We start from the raw sequence: 19,807 nt of genomic DNA on the forward strand, positions 1-19,807 counted from the left end.
AAAATTCAAACTGTTGGATTGGGGATGATCAGATTACACTCTGCCCCCGTCCCCCCCCACCCCCCACCCCGCCTCCCCGATGCCACTTGCCTCAGGTACATCTTCCAGTTGCTTAATACCTAACACTCTTGAGAAGAAAATTTGGTGCAATGGTTTTGCTTGGTGGAAAAGCTCAGAAGAACAATCCTTGGCTATTTAGTTACCTCTGAGAATTTATCTCTGTCTTCATCTGCAAAGTAATGCATGGTAGAGAGAGAGCAGATGGAGGGTGTAAGGGACAGGACATCAAGTGGTTGGTGGGACTGAATAAAGAAGGTCCTGAAAGCCACACTTGATCCTGTCTGGTGGCAGGGAGCCTTTGTACTGGAGAGAACAACCTAGAACTCAGTGTCCAAGAACCTGTGAAGGAAATGAGGCTGGCATTGCCTCGTGGTGGGCGGAAAGCATGGGACACACTATTTGATCCAGGCACCTTTTCCTATTGAACGGAGGGAGCCTCACCTCCTCCACTGTGAACACTGTATGCTGCCACTGGCTTTGGCCAGTGAAGGAAAACCTCTTTTCCACCTTATTTCTGAGAGTAAATGAGTACATCATCAATCATGATGGCAAAAACATCCCGTTATAGGTGACAAGTCATTTTTATTTCCCTTCTTTCCTTTTCGACTCCACCATTGAGGTGACAGGACAGGGCTTATTATTTCCATCAGGTAGATAAGGGAATAGATTCAGAGAGGCTGAGATCTTATCAACAGAACAACACAGCTGGGACTGAATCTCAGGTCCGTCAGATTCCAAACCCCATCACCTCTTAAAACTTAAGTCCCTTTTCTATTCAGCCTGAACCCACCCACGTGGTCCTGATGAAAACAACTGAAGGTCATAGTCCAAATGAATATCAAAATCCACTTAGCGCTTGGCAGGACTCTGTCAGGTTTGTGACTTGGTTTCTTGGGCTTTGGTGCCACGGGGACACAGTGAAGCAGGAATGATGTCAGCCTTCCAAGGAAGAGGACCTGGGTTAGGGACGCTTCCCCCCTCATGCAGCTGCTTGCTTTTCCCAGGGTTGATTTTCTCTTACAGGTCAATTTTCAAATTCTCTGAAAATTCAGTTCAAATTGCAAACACTCAATCTTAATGCATGATCTCGACTTGGCAGTCATTGTAATTGTTGGAAACAGGAAATTCTCAGGGGAAAAAAACAGGTACTTGTTTCTTGGTGACAAAATGCAAAATCTTCCTCCCCAACCTTTCAGCAGCAGCAGAGCTGAGGTCAGGATGCCTAAACGTCTGTCGTGACACAGACCTCCCTGTGTGTGCCCGGGGTCGGGGGCTGCGCGTTCCTGACGGGTGTCCTTACACCAGATACAAACCATGAGAAGTCTGCGACAGACAAGGAGTGGCGACTGTATTGGTTGGTCAGGACTGCCGTTGGCAACAACATACCGCAGACTGGGTGACTTAAAAATAAAAGCGTATTTTCTCACAGAGCTGGAGGGCAGAAGTCCAAGATCAAGGTGCTAGTAAGACTGGTTTCTTCAGAGGCCTCTCTCTTTTGTTTGCAGATGATCACTTGTGTCTTCACATGGTCTTTCTTTTCTTTCCCCTTCCTTCCCTCCCTCCCTGCTTTCCCTTTCTTTCTTCCTTCCTTCCTTCCTCCCTCCCTCCCTCCCTCTCGCTCTTTCTTTCTTTCCTTTCTTCTTCCTTTCTTTCCTCCCTCCCTCCCTCCCTTTCTCTTGCTCTTTCTTTCCTTTCTTTTCTTTTTTCTCTCTCTTTTTCGTTCTTTCTCTCTCTCTCTTTCTTTCCTTCCTTCCTTCCTCCCTTTCTCTTGCTCTCTTTCTTTCCTTTTCTTTCTTTCTTTCTCTCTCTTTCTTTCCTTCCTTCCTTCCTTTCTCTTGCTCTTTCTTTCTTTCCTTTCTTTTCTTTTTTCTTTCTTTCTTTCCTTCCTTCCTTCCTCCCTCCCTTTCTCTTGCTCGCTTTCTTTCTTTCTTTCTTTTTCTTTCCTTCCTTCCTCCCTCCCTCCCTTTCTCTCCCTTTCTCTGGCTTTCTCCTTCTTTCCTTTTCTTTCTTTCTTTCTTTCTTTCTTTCTTTCTTGCTTTCTTGCTTTCTCCTTCTTTCCTTTTCTTTCTTTCTTTCTTTCTTTCTTTCTTTCTTTCTTTCTTTCTTTCTTTCTTTTTCTTCCTTTCCTTTCTTTTCCTTTCCTTTCCCTTCCTTCCTTCCTTCCTTTCCTTTCTTTTCCTTTCCTTTCCCTTCCTTCCTTCCTTCCTTCCTTCCTTCTTTCTCTCTTTCTCTTTCTTTCCCTGTGGACGTGGCATGCTTTTGCTGTGATTCTCCTTTGTATTGTCCTTGGACATCTGTGAAAGGAGAGGAAGACTTCCCCTGCTTTCTGACTGTTTGATACAAGAGCACAGGCTGAGTTTGAATATGGCTAAGAGGCTGCCAAGAATCGAAACTCCATCCACGAAGTCATATATCCCTTTCCTGGAAAAAAAACCTCCAGTCTGGGGGAGTAGGGAGGCAGGAGTGGGGGATGATGTTGTATGCATACATCAGTTGTACCATAAAATATGGAGGGATGTTTAATGTTTACACACCCCCTTCCTTATTTCGAGGTGGATTTTATTTTCAGTGCTAAGTACTTCCAGCCCTTAAATAAAATACTTCATTTCCTGCATTTCAACTATTTCTTCAAAGGCAAAACCGCTCTCACTGTAAATAAATAGTAAAAAATGTGGCACACAGAGCTCTCTTAAACACGGAGTGACAGTTTGCATGGCCTTGACTGATATGAGAGTGCCTTTGACAAATCTCATTTGTCTGTACTTTTCCTTGAGGCTTAGAGGAAAGACAGTTCTGAGGCACAGGCTAACTCCTGGGTGATAAAATGGTAGAAGATGTGACTTTGAAAACTATGGAGAGTGGTATAATAATCTAGGAAAATGCATACCATCTCACTTCTCTGCAAAAGCAACTCATGTCAAGTGAATAACAAATGCATTTCTCAGCGCTTCCATATAAAAGATCTCTACATGCTCAAAACTACTCAGATGCTCTGAGAAATGTCTTGGTGGTTTTATAACACGCATACATGCCACTTTATGTGTACTTTTCTTTCTTTCCTTTTTTAATGGCCATACCCACATCATATAGATGTTCCTAGGCTAGGGACATCTACGCGACGCAGGTTCCTAGGCTGCAACCTACGCCACAGCTATAGCAACACCAGATCATTTAACCTACTGCACTGGGGCAGGGATCGAAGTCATGCCTCTGCAGTGACCTGAGCCACAGTCGGATTCTTAACCTCCTACACCACAGTGGGAACTCCCCACGTGTACCTTTCTACATATACTTAAAGAGATAGTTTTGTAGATACCTTGGGCCCTCACGTGGTCAGCCCTGGATTAGTGATAATCATGGGTCCCTGACACTCATTTGTGGTCCATGCAGGGTTAGGGAGCTTTTAGTAATGCACCAAGCATTTGCGGACCCACCACCCAAAGCCACTGCTGTGGCTTTGACACGATCTACATCTCACCATGTGGCTGTACTCCCATCCCACCCCTTGCCTGTCATACACTGGATATGACCATCAGTTTGAACCCTGTCTTCATCACTCTCTTGCTGTCCTCTTTATATGATTTTATTGCATTTATTGGTAGCCCTATAAAATATATTTTTATTGTATTTGTGTTTCATTTAGAGTATTCTGAGGTTTACTTTTTGCACTTAATGTTTCAGGGTGGCTGCAGTTCAACTGTTTTAACTGCTCTGTGAGCATACCACAGTTATTTCTTACTCTCCCTTTGATGGGCATTTGGGTTGTTTCCCAGTCTTGCTATTGTGAACAGTTCAGCCACAAGCATTCTTATACATGTCCCTTCTTGTATATGTGCAAGGCTGGAATCGCTGAGCAAAGGCTATGTGAGATGTTCAACTTCAGGAGAGAATGACAAGGTTTCATATTTTATACAATTATCCCATGCACCTATCCCAGGCCTGTGGTTCATATTGCCCACCTGACACTTGCTTCACCTAAATGATAAGAGCCCTATTTTCCATGTGGTGTTTTAGTCAGAAAAAGTTAAGAGAAAAACAGTGCGTTTCTTCCACAAGCCTCACAAACAAAAGGGAATGCTGTAGATTCTGCCAAATCTAGACCTGACACAATAGATAAAGTCAGACAAACCAAAACAATACCACTGCAGCACGAATTACACCTTCCCATGGAATACGTTTTATCGAATGTCCAAGGGGATAATACCTTCTAAACAGAACAAAATGCTGAGTTATAAGTCCATGCTTTAGACTTTGACAGAATGAAAACCATCACGGTAAACCTCCAGGTATATCAGAACTCCCTACTTCTTTTTAAGTGCAAAGCTGTGGGAATCTACCTTCTTTTCTTATTCACAAATAAGGAGACCTTTGTGGTGAAAAAACCCTCCCATTACTTTCTCTTTAGAGGTGCAGGTACCTGTAACGAGCCAAACAATGGTGCAATTAGCCTCTTGTTGGTAATTGTCAGCAAACACTATTATCTGAGATTTTCACTATTCTTTACCAAACGCTGTCATCCTCTGAACGCTGTTTGGTATTTTGATTGAATAATTACTCTTCCTGTTCAGAAAGTGCTTATCTCTGGAACACATCACATCCCTCCGCATTTTTTAAAAAAATGACCATTTTTCTTTTTTTTTCTTTTGGAGTAGAAAATAACACGAGTTGAAGCAAATTGGCTACTTTGAGCTGTAATTCTCTGCGGAGCTGCAGTTGATGAAGACAACATTATCTGGCCCATAGAAAAAAAAAAAAAAAAAAAAGGAGGTTAAAACCCAACTTACCTTCACATAGAGCTGCTGAAATTCCTCGAGATTCAGCCTCCCGCTTGGACAGTCCTTGAGAAACCCTTTGTACCATTGCTTGAGTTCATGCTCATTAAACTCTGTGCTCTTCACCAGGTCCTCCATCACTTCAGGGGCCAGTTTGCTATTCTGTTTCCCCATTTTGCCTGAAGAAAAGCAAATTAATGCAATTAGCGTTGTGGCTGTGATCATTTCAAGCTTGATTAGGAGCCAAGCTGGACTTCTGAGCAGGGCCGTGGTTGCAAGTCCCTTCAGTATGTCTGATCAAAGTCTCCCTAGGTCTGCTCCCTTTTATTTGGTATTCTAGAAAAGAGGGGAGTGAAAAAGACTTCTCCCAGTTCCAAAGGCTGTAGAATTTATCCTCCTCCATCATAGGTGTCATCTTTTACACAGCACTGACTCTCCAAAGGAAAGGCAATCATCCCTTTTTATGCTGTTCATAGAAAGTGTATAGAAACTGTCTATATTCTCCTTTTATGAATTATGATTCATTAGCATTTACTGCCCAGGTGCTTAATTCTCCTTTTAGTTTGTGGGAATATTAAGTGGGATCACTGACAAAAACAGTAAGAAGGCTTTTTGGCAAATGATCTAAAAGGGGCTTCGAAAATCTGATCAGCAAGGGTAGTCTACAGTTTCTGCTGTTTTTTCTTTTTCAAATGGAACCAGTTCATTTTTTAAAAAATGATTTTTATTTTTTCCATTATAGCTGGTTTACAGTGTTCTGTCAATTTTCTACTGTCCTGCAAGGTGACCCAGCCACACATACACATGTACATTCTTTTTCTCATATTATCATGCTCCATCATAAGTGACTAGATATAGTTCTCTGTGCTCTACAGCAGGATCTCATTGCTTATCCATTCCAAAGGCAATAGTTTGCATCTATTAACTACAAATTCCCAGTCCATCCTACTCCCTCCCCCTCCCCCTTGGCAACCACAGGTCTATTCTCCAAGTCCATGATTTTCTTTTCTGTGGAAAGGTTCATCTGTGCCATATATTAGATTCCAGATACAAGTGATATCATATGGTATTTGTCTTTCTCTTTCTGACTTACACACAATGGAATACTACTCAGCCATAAAAAAGAACAAAATAATGCCATTTGCAGCAACATGGATGGAACTAGAGACTCATACTAAGTGAAGTAAGTCAGAAACAGTTCATTTTTATTAGTCACATTAATTCTCTATTTCTCTTCTTACCTTTGGAGCTTCCTACAACGTTGCCTTCAGTGTTGACAACTTTTGGGTGGCTTTTTTGAAGGATTGGTTAGTCAATTTCAGTTGATATAATTCCTTTTGTTTATTGTTACTGCTAGTGAAATAGCAGTGCATAAAATCATGTGCATAAAATGTTATCTACATTCCTCATGTGACTGTGTGGTCAGCATCACAGTCGAGTGTAGGTGGACAGACCATAGGTTTAGAGTTATTTCTGATTTTTATCCCTGATTTGGCTATTTACCTTGTGTGCTGCTTAGAGCAATATTAATTAAATACTTTTATCTTCAATTTCCTCCTCAATAAAGCATACATAATAACAAAACTCAGATTTACTGTGGTGGCTAATTAAGAAATAATTAGGTAAACAAAGACAAAAAGTAATCCAAAGTTAAGTTGTATTAATGCAGGAACATTTAGAATGACTGAAAATATTTTCCTTTTAATGTTGTTGTTTTATAACAAAAAAGAATTAAAACAAAACAAATTAACCACAGAGAGACTAAACAAGTCAAGCTAATCTGGGGGATCTGGAGTTCCTGTTGTGGCACAGTGGGAATGAATCCAGCTAGTATCCATGAGGATGCGGGTTCAATCCCTGGCCTCGCTCAGTGGGTTAAGGATCCAGTGCTGCCATGAGCTGTGGTGTAGGTTGCAGATGTGGCTCGGGGGCCCAAGTTGCTGTGGATGTGGTGTAGGCTGGCGGCTGTAGCTCCCATTTGACCCGTAGCCTGAGAACTTCCATATGCTGCAGGTGCAGCCCTAAAAAGCAAAAAAAAAAAAAAAGCAAAAAAGAAAAAAAAATTCCGGGGGATCACCAGAATAATCAGGAAAGTATCACGAGATCTGTAAAATGCTGTTCAAGGAGCTTTATCTAAGTGAACTAGTCCTTCAAGGTGCTTGAGACAAATTCTCCACCAGGCTCATGGCAGGTCCCTACTTGCAATAGCCCAGAAGGTTAATCTTACCACATACCTTGTTGTTATTACTGTTTTACCTTCTAAAACCAATTCCACACCCATTGTCAGTAACCTGCCCTAACAATGAACCATCCCTTCACTGTAATGAAACCAAACCACTCTTGCTGCTTTCAGGGGAAGCTTCCTCTGCAGAAGCACACAACACAAGGGAAAGATGCCGTTAAGATGGCCATTTGTTTCCGAATGCTTCTGTTTGAGGAAAGGACCTGAGCATCAGCAGCTATGCCCTTTCTCCTGGAGTTTCTCTACTTATTTTTGCTCCCGATTTTAAGTTCCAAGTCTCTTATTAGCAACTGTCTCTTAATTATAAGTTACTGTGGGATTCCACAGCTGGATATGGAAATCAAGTGGGTGCTCAGGTGTCAGGTTTAATTAATCTGGGTAAGAAAACTATAATTCATGGTTATCCTGATCCTCAAAAGATGTATTACCAAACCTTCTGGTACTTCTCTTTGTTCTTTTCATAAGTGATGACAAATTTTCATTTTGGAAATAGGATCTCACTGGCAACAATAGCTATAGAAGTCTGGGAGTGGCTATGGGGTTGGCACGATATTGGACACTTGACACACTTGATCTGGAACCCTGTGACAACTCAGCAAAAAAAAAAAATTAGGGCATCTCTCTTGCACAAGATCGTACAACTAATGAGTGGCAGAGATAGAATATTTTTTCTTTTCTTTTTTTCTTTTTTTTTTTTAGGGCTGCACCCACAGCATTTGGGTTCCCAGGCTAGGGGTCGAATCGAAGCTGCAGCTGCCAGCCTACACCACAGCCACAGCCACGCGGGATCCGAGCCGTGTCTGCAACCTCTACCACAGCTCAAGGCAACGTCGGATCCTTAACTCACTGAGCAAGGCCAGGGATCGAACCTGCAACCTCATGGTTCCTAGTCTGATTTGTTTCCGCTGCGCCAGGACAGGAACTCCAGAGCTAGAATTTGAACTTGGATCTACAAGATGCCAGCGCACAATTCTGAGAGATGGGTAGATGGAAGGTGTTTCAGGAGAAAGAAGGAGGGTTGGAGAGTCTGAATCGTGCCTGTTGGTGCTGAAAGAAGGGGTGAGGGAAGAGTCACTTTGCCAGGCTCTTGTTTGGAAAAGACTGTTAGATTTACCAAAATCACAAGCTCAGATGTGAGTTTATATGAAGGACGGGAACGTAGATTAACAGTTATTAAAACCCCCCCCCCCAAGGGTCTTTAGAAGGTCAACAGGGTGTTGGCTTCTCTCTTAAGCAAGGAAGCTTGGATTCTCCATGGGTCGTTGTGATGCTTTAAACTGCTCAGTTGACTGGGGAGAGGATGGTCTCTTTCACACAAGGGGAACATTGTCAGGACAATGAATCACACTGTTGGATACTCAAATGCATAACTTCTCACATCCTGGTCATGGGTCACGGTCAGCACTTTTACTCAGGTGAGCCTGGAATGAGTGAATCAGGTAGAAGATCAAGTTCTGGCCTGACCCAGAGTCACATCACCATTGCCCTTATTAGGTTTTGCATTGGATGAATAATCTTCCCTGGGCCCCCTGACTCCAACCCACCTCCTCCCTGGCTGCTCGAATGCATTTCCAAAATGCAAACCTCAGCATTTGATCCTCTCCCCCAAACCCTCCACAATTCTCGGTCATCTATAGCATGCAGCCCCATCTCGCTGCCATGGCACCATCCTGCCTGCTCGTATCCTCATTTTCTGCCGAGCTGTCCTTTCACTTCATTTGCCAGCAATAATCAACTGTTACAGGTCCCAGGGCTTGCATGCTGCCACACATTTATGCTTTGCACGTGCCGTTTCTTTTCCTGGAATGTCATCCCCCCCTCGTCTGCTCAGCAGACTCCGTCTTCTTTAAGTAGTCTCAGCTCACATGCCACCTCCTCTGTGCAATCTTCATGGACTTTCCGAGGCTGACTTAAGCTGTCTTTGTCCCAGGCATCTCCCTTCCCTTATAAAAGCTTCCACAGTCATTATTTATTTCTCTACTGAATTGTTAGTTTCTGGAGAGAACTGCTTTTGTTTATCTTTGCCTCCTGGTACCTCATACTAGATGCTCAGTAAGTATTTTTTGATGGAATGAATGAATGAGGGGGACTTGAGCCACTCTGAGGCAGGGACTCAAAGACCTTGTCGCTGGTCTGCATCGAGTTATGGGATTTGGTATGCTTCTTTCTGGGAAAATGAGCCTCCTAATATCTACATCTGAGAGGAGTCAATCCAGTCCTTAAGTGCAAAGGGCAGACAGCAGATGGGAGGAATGTTTCATTTAACTGTATGAAAAAGAGCCTGCCCTCCTAGAGGGTGTTTCCTTGTCTGTCTTCATCATTAAATTCTGGTTACTGGAGGGTTTTTGTTTTGTTTTGTTTTGCTTTGCTTTTTAGGGCCACATGTGTGGCATATGGACATTCCCAGGCTAGGGGTTGAAACTGGAGCTGCAGCTGCCAGTCTACACCACAGCCACAGCAACACAGGATCTGAGCAGCATCTGTGACCCACACCACAGCTCACCGCATTGGGGGATCCTTAACCCATTGAGTGGGGTCGGGGATCAAACCTGCATCCTCGTGGTTGCTAGTTGGGTTCATTACCGCTGAGCTACAGTGGGAACTCGTCATCATTAAATTCTGAACAGCTTGAAGGAAGGGCCTGTGTCTTTGTCTCAGCATCCTCAGGACTTGGCATAAACGTGGTACTTAGTTACGTTTGATGAATGAATGGATTCACACCCCACCCCCCAGCCAATACTCCCTTTCATTTTGGGGCTGCAGTGATGTGGGCCAAGGAGTATCTTTAATTATGGGAATGGCATGAAAGAAAGGTAAAGATGACAGTAAAGCTTAACCTGTTTCCCCTAAACATTCCTGACATAATGGGAATTATGGGGGGGGGTATTTATCCCATCTCTGTTGCTCATTAAATCTGTGATCTTGGGCAAAATCCTTTCCTTCCCTGTTGCTCCATTTTCCCGATTGAAAAATGAGTGAATTGGAGCAGATGATCTTTAAAGTCTTTCACCGTAAATCCCAGTCACAGATTTCAAACTGGTTTGTCTCAAAAGAGTCAGTACATACTGGCCGTGTAAGATTCTTTACTTCAAAGCTGGTCAGTACTCGAGCATTTGTTACCTGAGAAGGGAGAGGACAGATACCACAGCGTTTTGTTTTGTTTTGTTTTGTTTTGAATGGTCATACCTGTGGCATATGGAAGTTCCCAGGCCAGAGAGTGAATCTGAGCTGCAGCTGAGACCCGCACCACAGCTGCGGCAACGCTGGATGCTTTAACCCACTGCGGCGGGTGGGGGATGAACCCGCACCTCTGCAATGACCTGAGCCACTGAAGGGGGTTTCTTCACTTACTAGGCTGCAGCGGGAACTCCTAGAATGTATTATTTTTAAGCTTGGGTTCCAGGTTAAGCCCAGCCCCAAATCAAATGATTTCTCACAGTTGGAGGTGTCACAGAGACTCGGTACTGGGCACAAGATGGGACTGGTGGAAGGGGTTACTGGTTAAGAGAACACCGGGAACAATCCCATGGGCAAGGCACCGAATTGCAAATGATAACCAGAAAAGTTTACAAGAGGGTTTTGTGCAACAATATTTACCCAGATAACAAGGCTATAAGGAAGAGATAATTATCATCTCTGTTTTATTCGTGAGAATTGGAAGCTCAGAGAGACTAATTTACCCCAGCTCAGCCAACTAGTAAAAAGCTTAGTACCGAGCAGACAGGTTCTGTTGCTTGGATTCTGCAACCACCTCCTAACTAGTCTTCTTGTCTTGGGTTTGGGCACTTCTTATCCATTTCCTACCGTCTTTTCCTTCTTCCTTCCCTTCCTCCCTTCCTTCCTTCCTTGCCACACCCACAGCGTACAGACGTTCCCAGGCGAGGGGTTGAATCGGAGCTTCAGCTGCCAGCTTACACCACAGTCACAGCCATGCCAGATCTGAGCTGCATCTGTGACCTACATGGCAGCTCGTGGCAGTGCTGGATCTTTAACCCATTGAGCAAGTCCAGGAATGGAACCCCTGGACACGATGTCAGGTTCTTAGCCTGCTGAGCCACAATGGGAGCTTTCTATTTTTTTTTCCCCCCTACCCTGTCTTGATAGCAGGATTCCAGAGCAAAACAGGCAAAACATGTAGGCACAGGTGCTCTAAGGAGAGAAACAGAGAGACTTCCTGGAGGGAGGGAGAGGCTGCCAGAAGGCCTGAGAAGCATCTATGAGTATCTTTCCTCCATAAACCCTTTTGGTCTTAAAGAGGTTCAAATAGAATGTATGTGCATGCGTGTGGGGGTGGGGGGCACTGACCTGAGTCTGTCCCTTACCCACTCTGATAACTAAGCCCAGTTTCTCAGGACACCCCAAAGCCTGCCTGTCTGCATGTCGTGACCGCGCACAGAATACACAGACTAGCACACCTATCTGGCCCTCAACCTGGCTGAATCTTGGTGAGATTCATGCAAAGACTGGGAGGCCATGATGCAGGCACAGCAGAATAAACACATCGGTGGGGAAACAATTCTGGAAATAGGGCTCGGAGCAGAGGATGAAAGAGTTTCAGGGGCTCGGGGGGGGGGGGGGGGAAGCTTCTGGAACACCCAACAGTGCCAGGTGTGAAAGGAGTCTTGAATGCGAGTTGAGCTGGCTCTAGTATCAGGTTACCTGGGTCAGCCTTGAATACATCTGGTCTACTCTCTGGGCCCTGGGGTCCTCACCTGCACATGGAAATAACTGGAAAAGCCTGGACTTGTTCATGATTAGATTTGTCTGGATCCCCTTGTCTTTTCCTTACACCCACCAAAACCTTAACTCCTCCTGCAAGGCTGCCTTCTCTGCGGCATGTCTCTACAAGCTCTCACTACTCTCCCCTTCTTGTCCTTAAAGGCATGGATGCGGACCAATAGTGGCTGATGGCCTGGTTAACTGTGGCAGACAGAAAAATCTCTGGCAACTTAGTTCACTGGGCATTTATAGGCATCGTCTGTGACAAAGGTCCTGTGCTGGGCACGGCGGGATGTGAAGAAAAGACACAGTTCCAGCCTTAAAAGGGCCCCAACTGGATGCAGGAGACATTCATCCCTTGGAAAACGGGGTCTGGGGAGAGGAAAGCTCACAGCCGAGAGCTCGGGAGCACAAGGGACAGAGGGACAAACTCCTACCCCATCAGGCCATTTCACCTGTGCCTGGCACCCACAGGACAACTCTCAAGCAGTATGTCCCAAACTTGCCTATGTACCAGAATCACCCTTGGTTATTTTGCTAAAAATACAGCTTCATGAGACCCTCCCTGAGAGGGAAGTCTGTACTTTTTGTTTTTTCTTTTTTGGGCCGTATCCGCAGCATATGGAGGTTCCCAGGCTAGGGGTGGAATCGGAGCTACAGCTGCTGGCCTATACCACAGCAACACCGGATCTGAGCCACACCTGCGACTTACACCACAGCTCACGGCAATGCTGGATCCTTAACCCACTGAGTGAGGCCAGGGATTGAACCTGTGTCCTCGTGGATGCTAGTCAGGTTCATTTTCTCTGAGCCCCAATGGGAACTCCAGGGAAGTCTGTACTTTTAATAAGTAACTCAGGGGGCTAGGATTCTTAGTCAATTGAGGAATCACTGATGAAAAATATGAATAAAAATCCAAGTAGATGGTTTACGGAGAAAATACCCAGAGCTGCACAGACATAACCCACGTTGCCTCCGATTTCTCACTCCCTCTATCTGGCATCCTTGATATGGTTTCGAGATTCTGTGATGGGAACTAGCTTCGGGAATTTGAAAATCACTAGAGAAGACCCAAGCCCGTCAGGATTTGACTCTGGGTCCTTCTGTTTTTAAGACCCTGGGTTTTAGGCTGGAGAGTTTGAGGTCCTCCAAGATCACAGAGGCAAGTGATACAGAGCCAAGATAAGACCCCCCTGGCTGGGCGTTCCCACCCTCCTGCCTCCGCCGTCTGCTCTCGCCGCGCCAAACACTCACAGCCCCTAAGCCGGGAGGCGTGTTTATCTCTGTGCCAGGATGTTGAAACAATTCCCATCACGGCCCCTCTTGGCTCCTATAAACAAATGCCACGAGGTTGTGAGTTTCCAGAGACTGTTACAACAACCCTGAAAACCAAGCCTCAGCGTTTCCTAGCACATTGTATGGGGTTTTCTTTTCTAATAAAGGCAACTATTTGGCCCTCTGGCTCTTTCAGCTCTTCTCTTCATCCTCCTGAAGCCGAGTCCTCACCAGCCCCCAGCAGCATTTCCCAGCGGGGCAGGGAGAGTGCTGATCACAGGCTGGCCTTTCACGCTGCCTCTGGGGACCAGAGGAGCTTCAGAAAAGGGAGCCAGGCTTTCTCCTGGCATTCTCTGCTGACTTCACCTCAAGCTGGGAGCCTCCTGGGATGACAGTGGAGGTCCTACCCACAAGCATGAAACAGGCAGGGGGTACAAACTCTATCCTTAGGGACTCAGGATGAGGCAAGTGTACTTATTGGATTTGTCATAAATGAGGAAAAACATTTTGATGGCAGTGGCACTGTTAGGTCAAGCGACACAAGTTCTATTCCAGAAAGAATAATAGATAAGGACACGGAGGTGAAAGCAGAAGTGGGCCCTGAGGATCAAGCATCTGATCTAATCCTTTTTATCTTCTGAGGTGGCCTGGGAGGTCACAGGACTCATGTCAGAGTAACAGCATCTAGCAGTGCCCTGGGTATCCAGGCCCTGCAGTAAGACTCAGAGGCCGCTGTGACACCCAAGTCTGTGATCCTTGGGCACTGAGATAGTCCTGTATCCGAGGCCCTGCAGAACTAGGCAGAGCCAATCCATGTCCCTCTGCCCGGGGAGTGGAATGGCCTCCCTCTCCAGACCTGCTCTAGCCGCTTCCAGCTAAGTTCCCACCCACGCTGTCCTTCAACAGCCCAGGAGCTGAGAGCCTGCAGGAAGGATGGGCAGCCCTGAACCAGGACAGGAGCTGTTAGAGGACAGTGGCCCGTGGATCTGACGAGGGGGTTCCAAACTAAACTCACCTGGTTGCTAGGCAGCCAGGTGCTCAGGGACTTTGATCCCCAAGGAGGCAAGTGGCCCTATCAGCCCTTGGGGGTCAGGTTCAACGGCCACCTTCTCCCTCCTTTCCTAGGACAGGAGAACATTTCCCAAGAACCTGGGAGCTGCCGCTTAGATCAAAGCCACACTTGGTGTCCAGGTGCTGGGACACAACCTTGGGAAAGTTTCTACTCAGACTCAGTTTCCTTTTGACCCCATTTTGTGGGTTCCTTGTTCCTTCTGTTTTAGTTTTTGTCTTTTTTTCTCTTTTGGCTGCTCTGCAGCATATGGAGTTCCCAGGGTTCAGATCTGAGCTGCACTTGCAACCTACACCAGAGGTGTGGCAATGCCAGATCCTCAACCCACTGTGCCCAGCCAGGGATCAAACCTGTGTCCCTGCACTCTAGAGATGTCACTGATCCCATTGCACCACAAGGGGAACTCCATTCCCTGCTCTTTCTCTCAGGACACATCTTCTATTTTGCAGTGGGGTGAAAACGTGTGCTGGAGTCAGATCTGGGATCAAATGATGCTCCTGCTGCACACAAGGTGTGCAGCTTTTGATAAGTTACTTGCCCACGGGAGGCTTGGTTTCCTCACATGTCCAATGGAATTGATGACATTTGCCCACTGGCTTGTTAAGAGAATTAATGAGATAACACGTTGAATTCCTTCCAACTGTGCCTTCCACACAGCAGGTGTTCAACAAACAGTAAACATTATTATCCATATTCTGGGACCCAGCACACTGGGCTGCTCCAGAAGATGGAGAATCGAACATGACAAGATATAGGCCTAGACACCTAGGCGTCGTCCTAACCTTGACACCTACACCAGGCCTGCAACGAATAAATAGAAGTATCCACATTGGGAAAGATGGGTGAACCTGACCGTGCTACCGGTTACCCTCCTTCCTTTAAGTAAAAATGCGTCACACCTGACTCGACAGAGGGAAGGTATCTGAGGACCCCACAGCCCTAAAGTGGCAGCTGTTGAGTGACGTTTCCAGCCAACTCCTCGCTCACCCACTGAACAGAAGTACACGCTGATTAATAGCTGGTAACCTTTCAGCTGGGAGGGTTTCAAGCAGCCACCGACTTTTCTGCATCTTATTTTTACTTCCCTGGGCGTCTTGCCTCTGACCATTCTATGTGTTTTTGAGCATCGACTTCTACGAAAGGAAATGTTCGTCTCTGGCAGTGTTAGAACCTCGCTTAGCTCTATGAGGGAACAGAGGAAATGTTTTCATTAATAATCACCCCCTTCTGTCCAACAGATTGTGTTCCAGGTTGTGCTGCCAAGTCTCAGTGGGGAACAACCATGGCCCTGATCTCAGAGCAGCAGGGAGCTGTGAGAGAGCAGCGCGGACGTCACCTGCACATCCCCAGTCACAGGCCTGAAGGCAGCCCGGAGCATCAGTGGCACAAGCCCTCTTCTTGCCCTCAAGGTAAGCACTCGGATATCCCGGGGGGCGAGTGACATGGCCAAGTCTCTGCCAGTAAGTGGCAGAGTCACTCAGGTCTTCTGACTCGTGGGCTGACTCTTAGCCCTCTGAGGGCTGCTTGTGCTTACCATGTTCCTAAATCTTTACCTCTGCAGTAATTCTAGAAAATACTCTAACTCATGGTGGTGGACGTAAGTATAGAGAACTTTGAAACTCTCAGATAACAGTGTCTGTCCAGAAGTAAAATGTTCTATTTTAAGGAAGGATGATGCTAAAAATTAATTTACTCCCTAATTTAACAACCTTTTACTCAGTATTATCACATGTTACAAAGATAAATATGGTTCCCAAATCTCTCTCTAGGAGGCTTTCTGACATATGATCTGATATATCCATCTATCTGCTAGGCATTTCTACCTTCGTATCCTACAACCGTATCAAACTCAACATATCTTCCTGTGCTCTTTTTTGGGTAAATGGCCGTACCCTCTTCCCAAGGTCCCACCCAGAGCCTGGGGGTTAGCCAGGACTCTGCCCTTCTCTTCATCATGCATATCTAATCAGTTATCAAGTTAAGTAGCTTGCAGATTCTACTTCCTAACTCTCCAATTCCAACAGGATCGTCTCTCACAAGAGCCTCTAACTTGCTTCCCCCTCGACAGTGTTGCCCCCTGAAATCCATCTTCCACCCTATAGCCAAAATGACCTCGTTAAACCATGGAATCCAATCATGCCGCTGCCCTGCTGAACCCCTTAGTGGCCTCCCATCATCCTCATTCTGAATCCAACCCTCTGCATGGCTTTCAGGACTTGCTCACCGGTACCTACACTGTTCCCCACCCAGGAACCTTCCTGTCTCACCCTCCCCCAGACTCCCACCCCCAAGCTCCAACTTCCTATATCATTTCAAGCCTCTCTGGTTATTTACTATCAGTTCTTTTCGCTTGGAGGACCGTTCCCATTAGGTCCGTGTGGGTCTCCCAGTAAACTCCAATCCATACCCCAGATACAGATGGGGATCATTTTCAGTGACTTTGTGGTCTGGGTTCCTGTTTCTCACCCTGACTCCCTGTACACACTGCTGGCACTGCGCCACCTGTCATGGCATGGTCACCATAAGGTTGGTCTGCCATCTCACCAGAACTGGGCTTCCTCAAGGGGAGAGTGATTGTCATGTTTGTCTGGCACCCAGTTCAGAGCCTACCACTGAACGAGTGCCCAGGAAATGTTGTCGAATCAATTACTTAGGATATGATCTCTGTCAACAGCGAGCTCGAGCTTATCAGTTGAATGATAAGAAAGAAACTATGAAACAGAGATCAAAGATGACTGTGCTAAGTGCCATTAGGGAGAGACCGGCAAAGAGGAGAGACAGTGAGAGCGAGAGTGAGAGCGAGAGAGAGAGAGAGAGAGAGAGAGAGAGAGAGAGAGAGAGAGAGAGAGAGAGGGAGAGAGAGGGAGAGAGAGAGAGAGAGAGAGAGGGAGAGAGAGGGAGAGAGAAAGAGAGAGAGGGGTGGGGTGGGGAGGAACTTTAAGGAATCTGTTACAAAACTACTTTCAGAGCTGAAAAATGAAAAATTGGGTGAAGAATTTTTCACAAAATGATCCTTCAAAATTATCTCCAGGAAATCATCAGAAATCTGCAGAGACATATACCCCAAAATCTTTACCCCAGTACTGTTGAAAACAAACAAACAGAAAAAAAATCCCAGCTTTTCAAGAAATAACCTAATATCATGGGAAACAGGTCAAACAGATTTTGAAAAAGGGTTAAATAGATTTTGGTAAGACTACACGATGGAAATGATGAAGCCCTTAGAAGTGGTAATGTAGCTTTATATTGACTGGCATGAATTAGTGGAGTCAATGTTACTTAAAGGAAAACACACAAATATACAAAACGATGGTAATTTTCAAGGACAAACACTTACTTGAGATCACGTATTAAATACAATAGGATGGAGGAAGAGAATGTAAGTGAATGCAGAAGATTAAAAAACATGTACTAAAACACAAATGGGGCTTTTATATAGACAATGATAACAATGTGCCATAAATGGAGGAATACGCTTAACATAAACACACACTTGAGCTCAAAAAAAAAAAAAAAAAAAGAAAGAAAGAAAGAAAGAAAAAAGGAAAGAAGGCACTGCAATAAGCTATAAAGTAAAAAAAGCAAATCGCACCACAGTATATGCAGTATCACCTTGCATGCAGAAGTTCCCAGGCCAGGAATCAAATAGGCGCCACAGCAGCAACCTGAGCTGCAGAAGCGATGATGCCAGATCCTTAACCCACTGTGCCCTGACCCTCAGAGTCTACCATGTTGGGAAATCCTCTGAGGTTCAATTCTAGCACAGGTGAGACTGATGGCAATAACACTAACCTCAGATGTGTTATCACAAAGGTTCGAATGAGATAGAGCTTTGCAAGTGCTAATACACTCCCCAGTGTTCTTTATAATGACTGAAGTTCAAATTCAAAAGATAGAAAATATGAGGACAGAGAAAGATGATGATCCCATAGAACATAACTCCAGGGTGTGTCAGGCTGGATCTAGGATTGTCCAAGGATATCCAGGGAGGGATCTATTTGAAGGTCAAAGGAAAGATTTGAGAAGGTGAAGGGGAGCAGAATTTGTCACCCTAAAATATGCCTCTTTGAAATAAGGATTTTAGGCTGATTATTTTTTAATAAACAGCAGACACAGGAGACTCTCTGAAAATCAAGTGCAAGTTCCCTTCTGAAAGAGCTCTTTACATTTATGAAGGACAGTGCCATGTGCAAGGGTCTCTCCCTCTCTGTACAGAAAAGGGGGATGACTAAATCTCCAAAAACTCTTATCAATAGAGAAAGCAACTGACTTAAATCTGCATAACAGCCATACCCTTGTTTACTGTCCTTTTCTGATAGCCTCCCCTAATTAGCTTTCCTTCCCAGCCGATATCTTCTTTTATCCTTAGCTGGACATGGTATTTAAGGGTGTGGCTTGGACCATCTCAGAGAGTTACTCAGTTTTCTTGGGTATCTCCCTTGTATAAGGAGGTGGACATATTATTAAACTTCTGTTTGTTGTTCTCCAGTTAACCTGTCTTTTATTATGGGGGGGGGGCTTAACCAAGCACCTATAGGATAGATGGAAAATTATTTTTCCTCCCTTACAAAGGCTTAGGAAAGAGTAGCATCTCTGGATGCGTCTGGACTCAAGCTTCCCTGCCATCTTTTCAGGAAACAAAGAAATGGTGGTTTATCTGAAGGTGAAGACCACCATCCTAGGTTCTTAACCTGGAACTTGTGGCCGTGCAACCCACAGGAAGTTTCTCAGGACCCTCCCAGATGGCCTTGGTGGCTTTTCCATGCTCTGATAGGTTAATATGACCACATCTTTTATTAAAACCCCTGGAGCTGGGTTTCAGTCCTCATGTGTTTCTGTGTGACCTTAGCAAAAGGCAGCTCCCTCTCTGAGCTTCCATTTTCTCATCTCCAAAAGTTCTACGAAAGTTTCCTCCTCACCTAATTCACCAGGTCATTATAAGGGACAAATGACACAGAGGCCATTTGTAAATTGTAAACTCATTTCTAGCTCTTAATATAGTGTATTTGCTGGGCCACCTCAGGAAAGAAAACAAGACTAAGAGAATGGGAAAGAAGTGGGCTTTGTTAGGCAGGAATGAAGAAGAAAGGGAGTAAAGTGCACATTCCAGGCACGATGGAGCAAAGATACCTGTTGCAAAAATGCCAACAGAAGCTTCGCGAAGAGGCCAGAGAGGAGGAGGCAACCACACGCGCCTTCTTGGAACATTGGGGGGGTGGATGGAAAGAGAACATTTACTAAAAATTGCCAGAGGAGAGCTGACCCTCTCTGTGGAGGTCCCCGTCTTTGATGTGTTTCCAGCTCTGAATTATGCTCACCCCGTCCTTGCCTCTGTGCCGTATCCAGTGAGGATGGAACAAAGCACTTTATTGCGGTGCATGAAAAATACCTTGGCTAAAAGGGACAATGCCAAGGCTGAGAGGGCTAAAATTAGACCTTCCGGTTCTGTTTGACTTGGCGGTTGTGTACACAGGCTGCTAACGTGGCATCTTCCACCCACCTCCCTCCCAGCCGTGAGCCTTCTGAGAGCACAGGTAACATGTGCTGAAGGAGAGGAAGTGCTGCTTCCTCTGACACCCTGTGGGGATGACAAATGCTTCTGGGCCTCTGTCGCTGCCACTTGGAGCGGGAGGTTGAGTAATGTTTAGTTTGAAAGGATATGTTTCCACA

The 19,807-nt window shown here is 45.4% G+C and overlaps 1 protein-coding gene across 3 annotated transcripts in view; it reads right to left on the minus strand.

Annotated features, from left to right (window-relative positions):
* The window catches only part of VSNL1 (visinin like 1), a 110,112-nt gene that overhangs the window by 65,333 nt on the left and 24,972 nt on the right, over positions 1-19,807 (minus strand). For all 3 annotated transcript variants that reach the window (XR_014839792.1, XR_014839791.1, XM_021087821.2), the window contains exon 2: positions 4,845-5,011. Coding sequence is in view for 1 of the 3 variants with exons in the window: in XM_021087821.2 (XP_020943480.1) it covers positions 4,845-5,006 (162 nt within the window). In the remaining 2 variants the exon portion in view is untranslated. The remainder of the gene's footprint in view (positions 1-4,844; positions 5,012-19,807) is intronic.

Source organism: Sus scrofa, chromosome 3 (genome assembly GCF_054392235.1).
Source record: "Sus scrofa isolate SSC_HxYL_T2T_F1_AM1 chromosome 3, Sscrofa_HxYL_maternal_Yorkshire_Landrace_v2.0, whole genome shotgun sequence".
Taxonomy (NCBI): Eukaryota; Metazoa; Chordata; class Mammalia; order Artiodactyla; family Suidae; genus Sus; species Sus scrofa.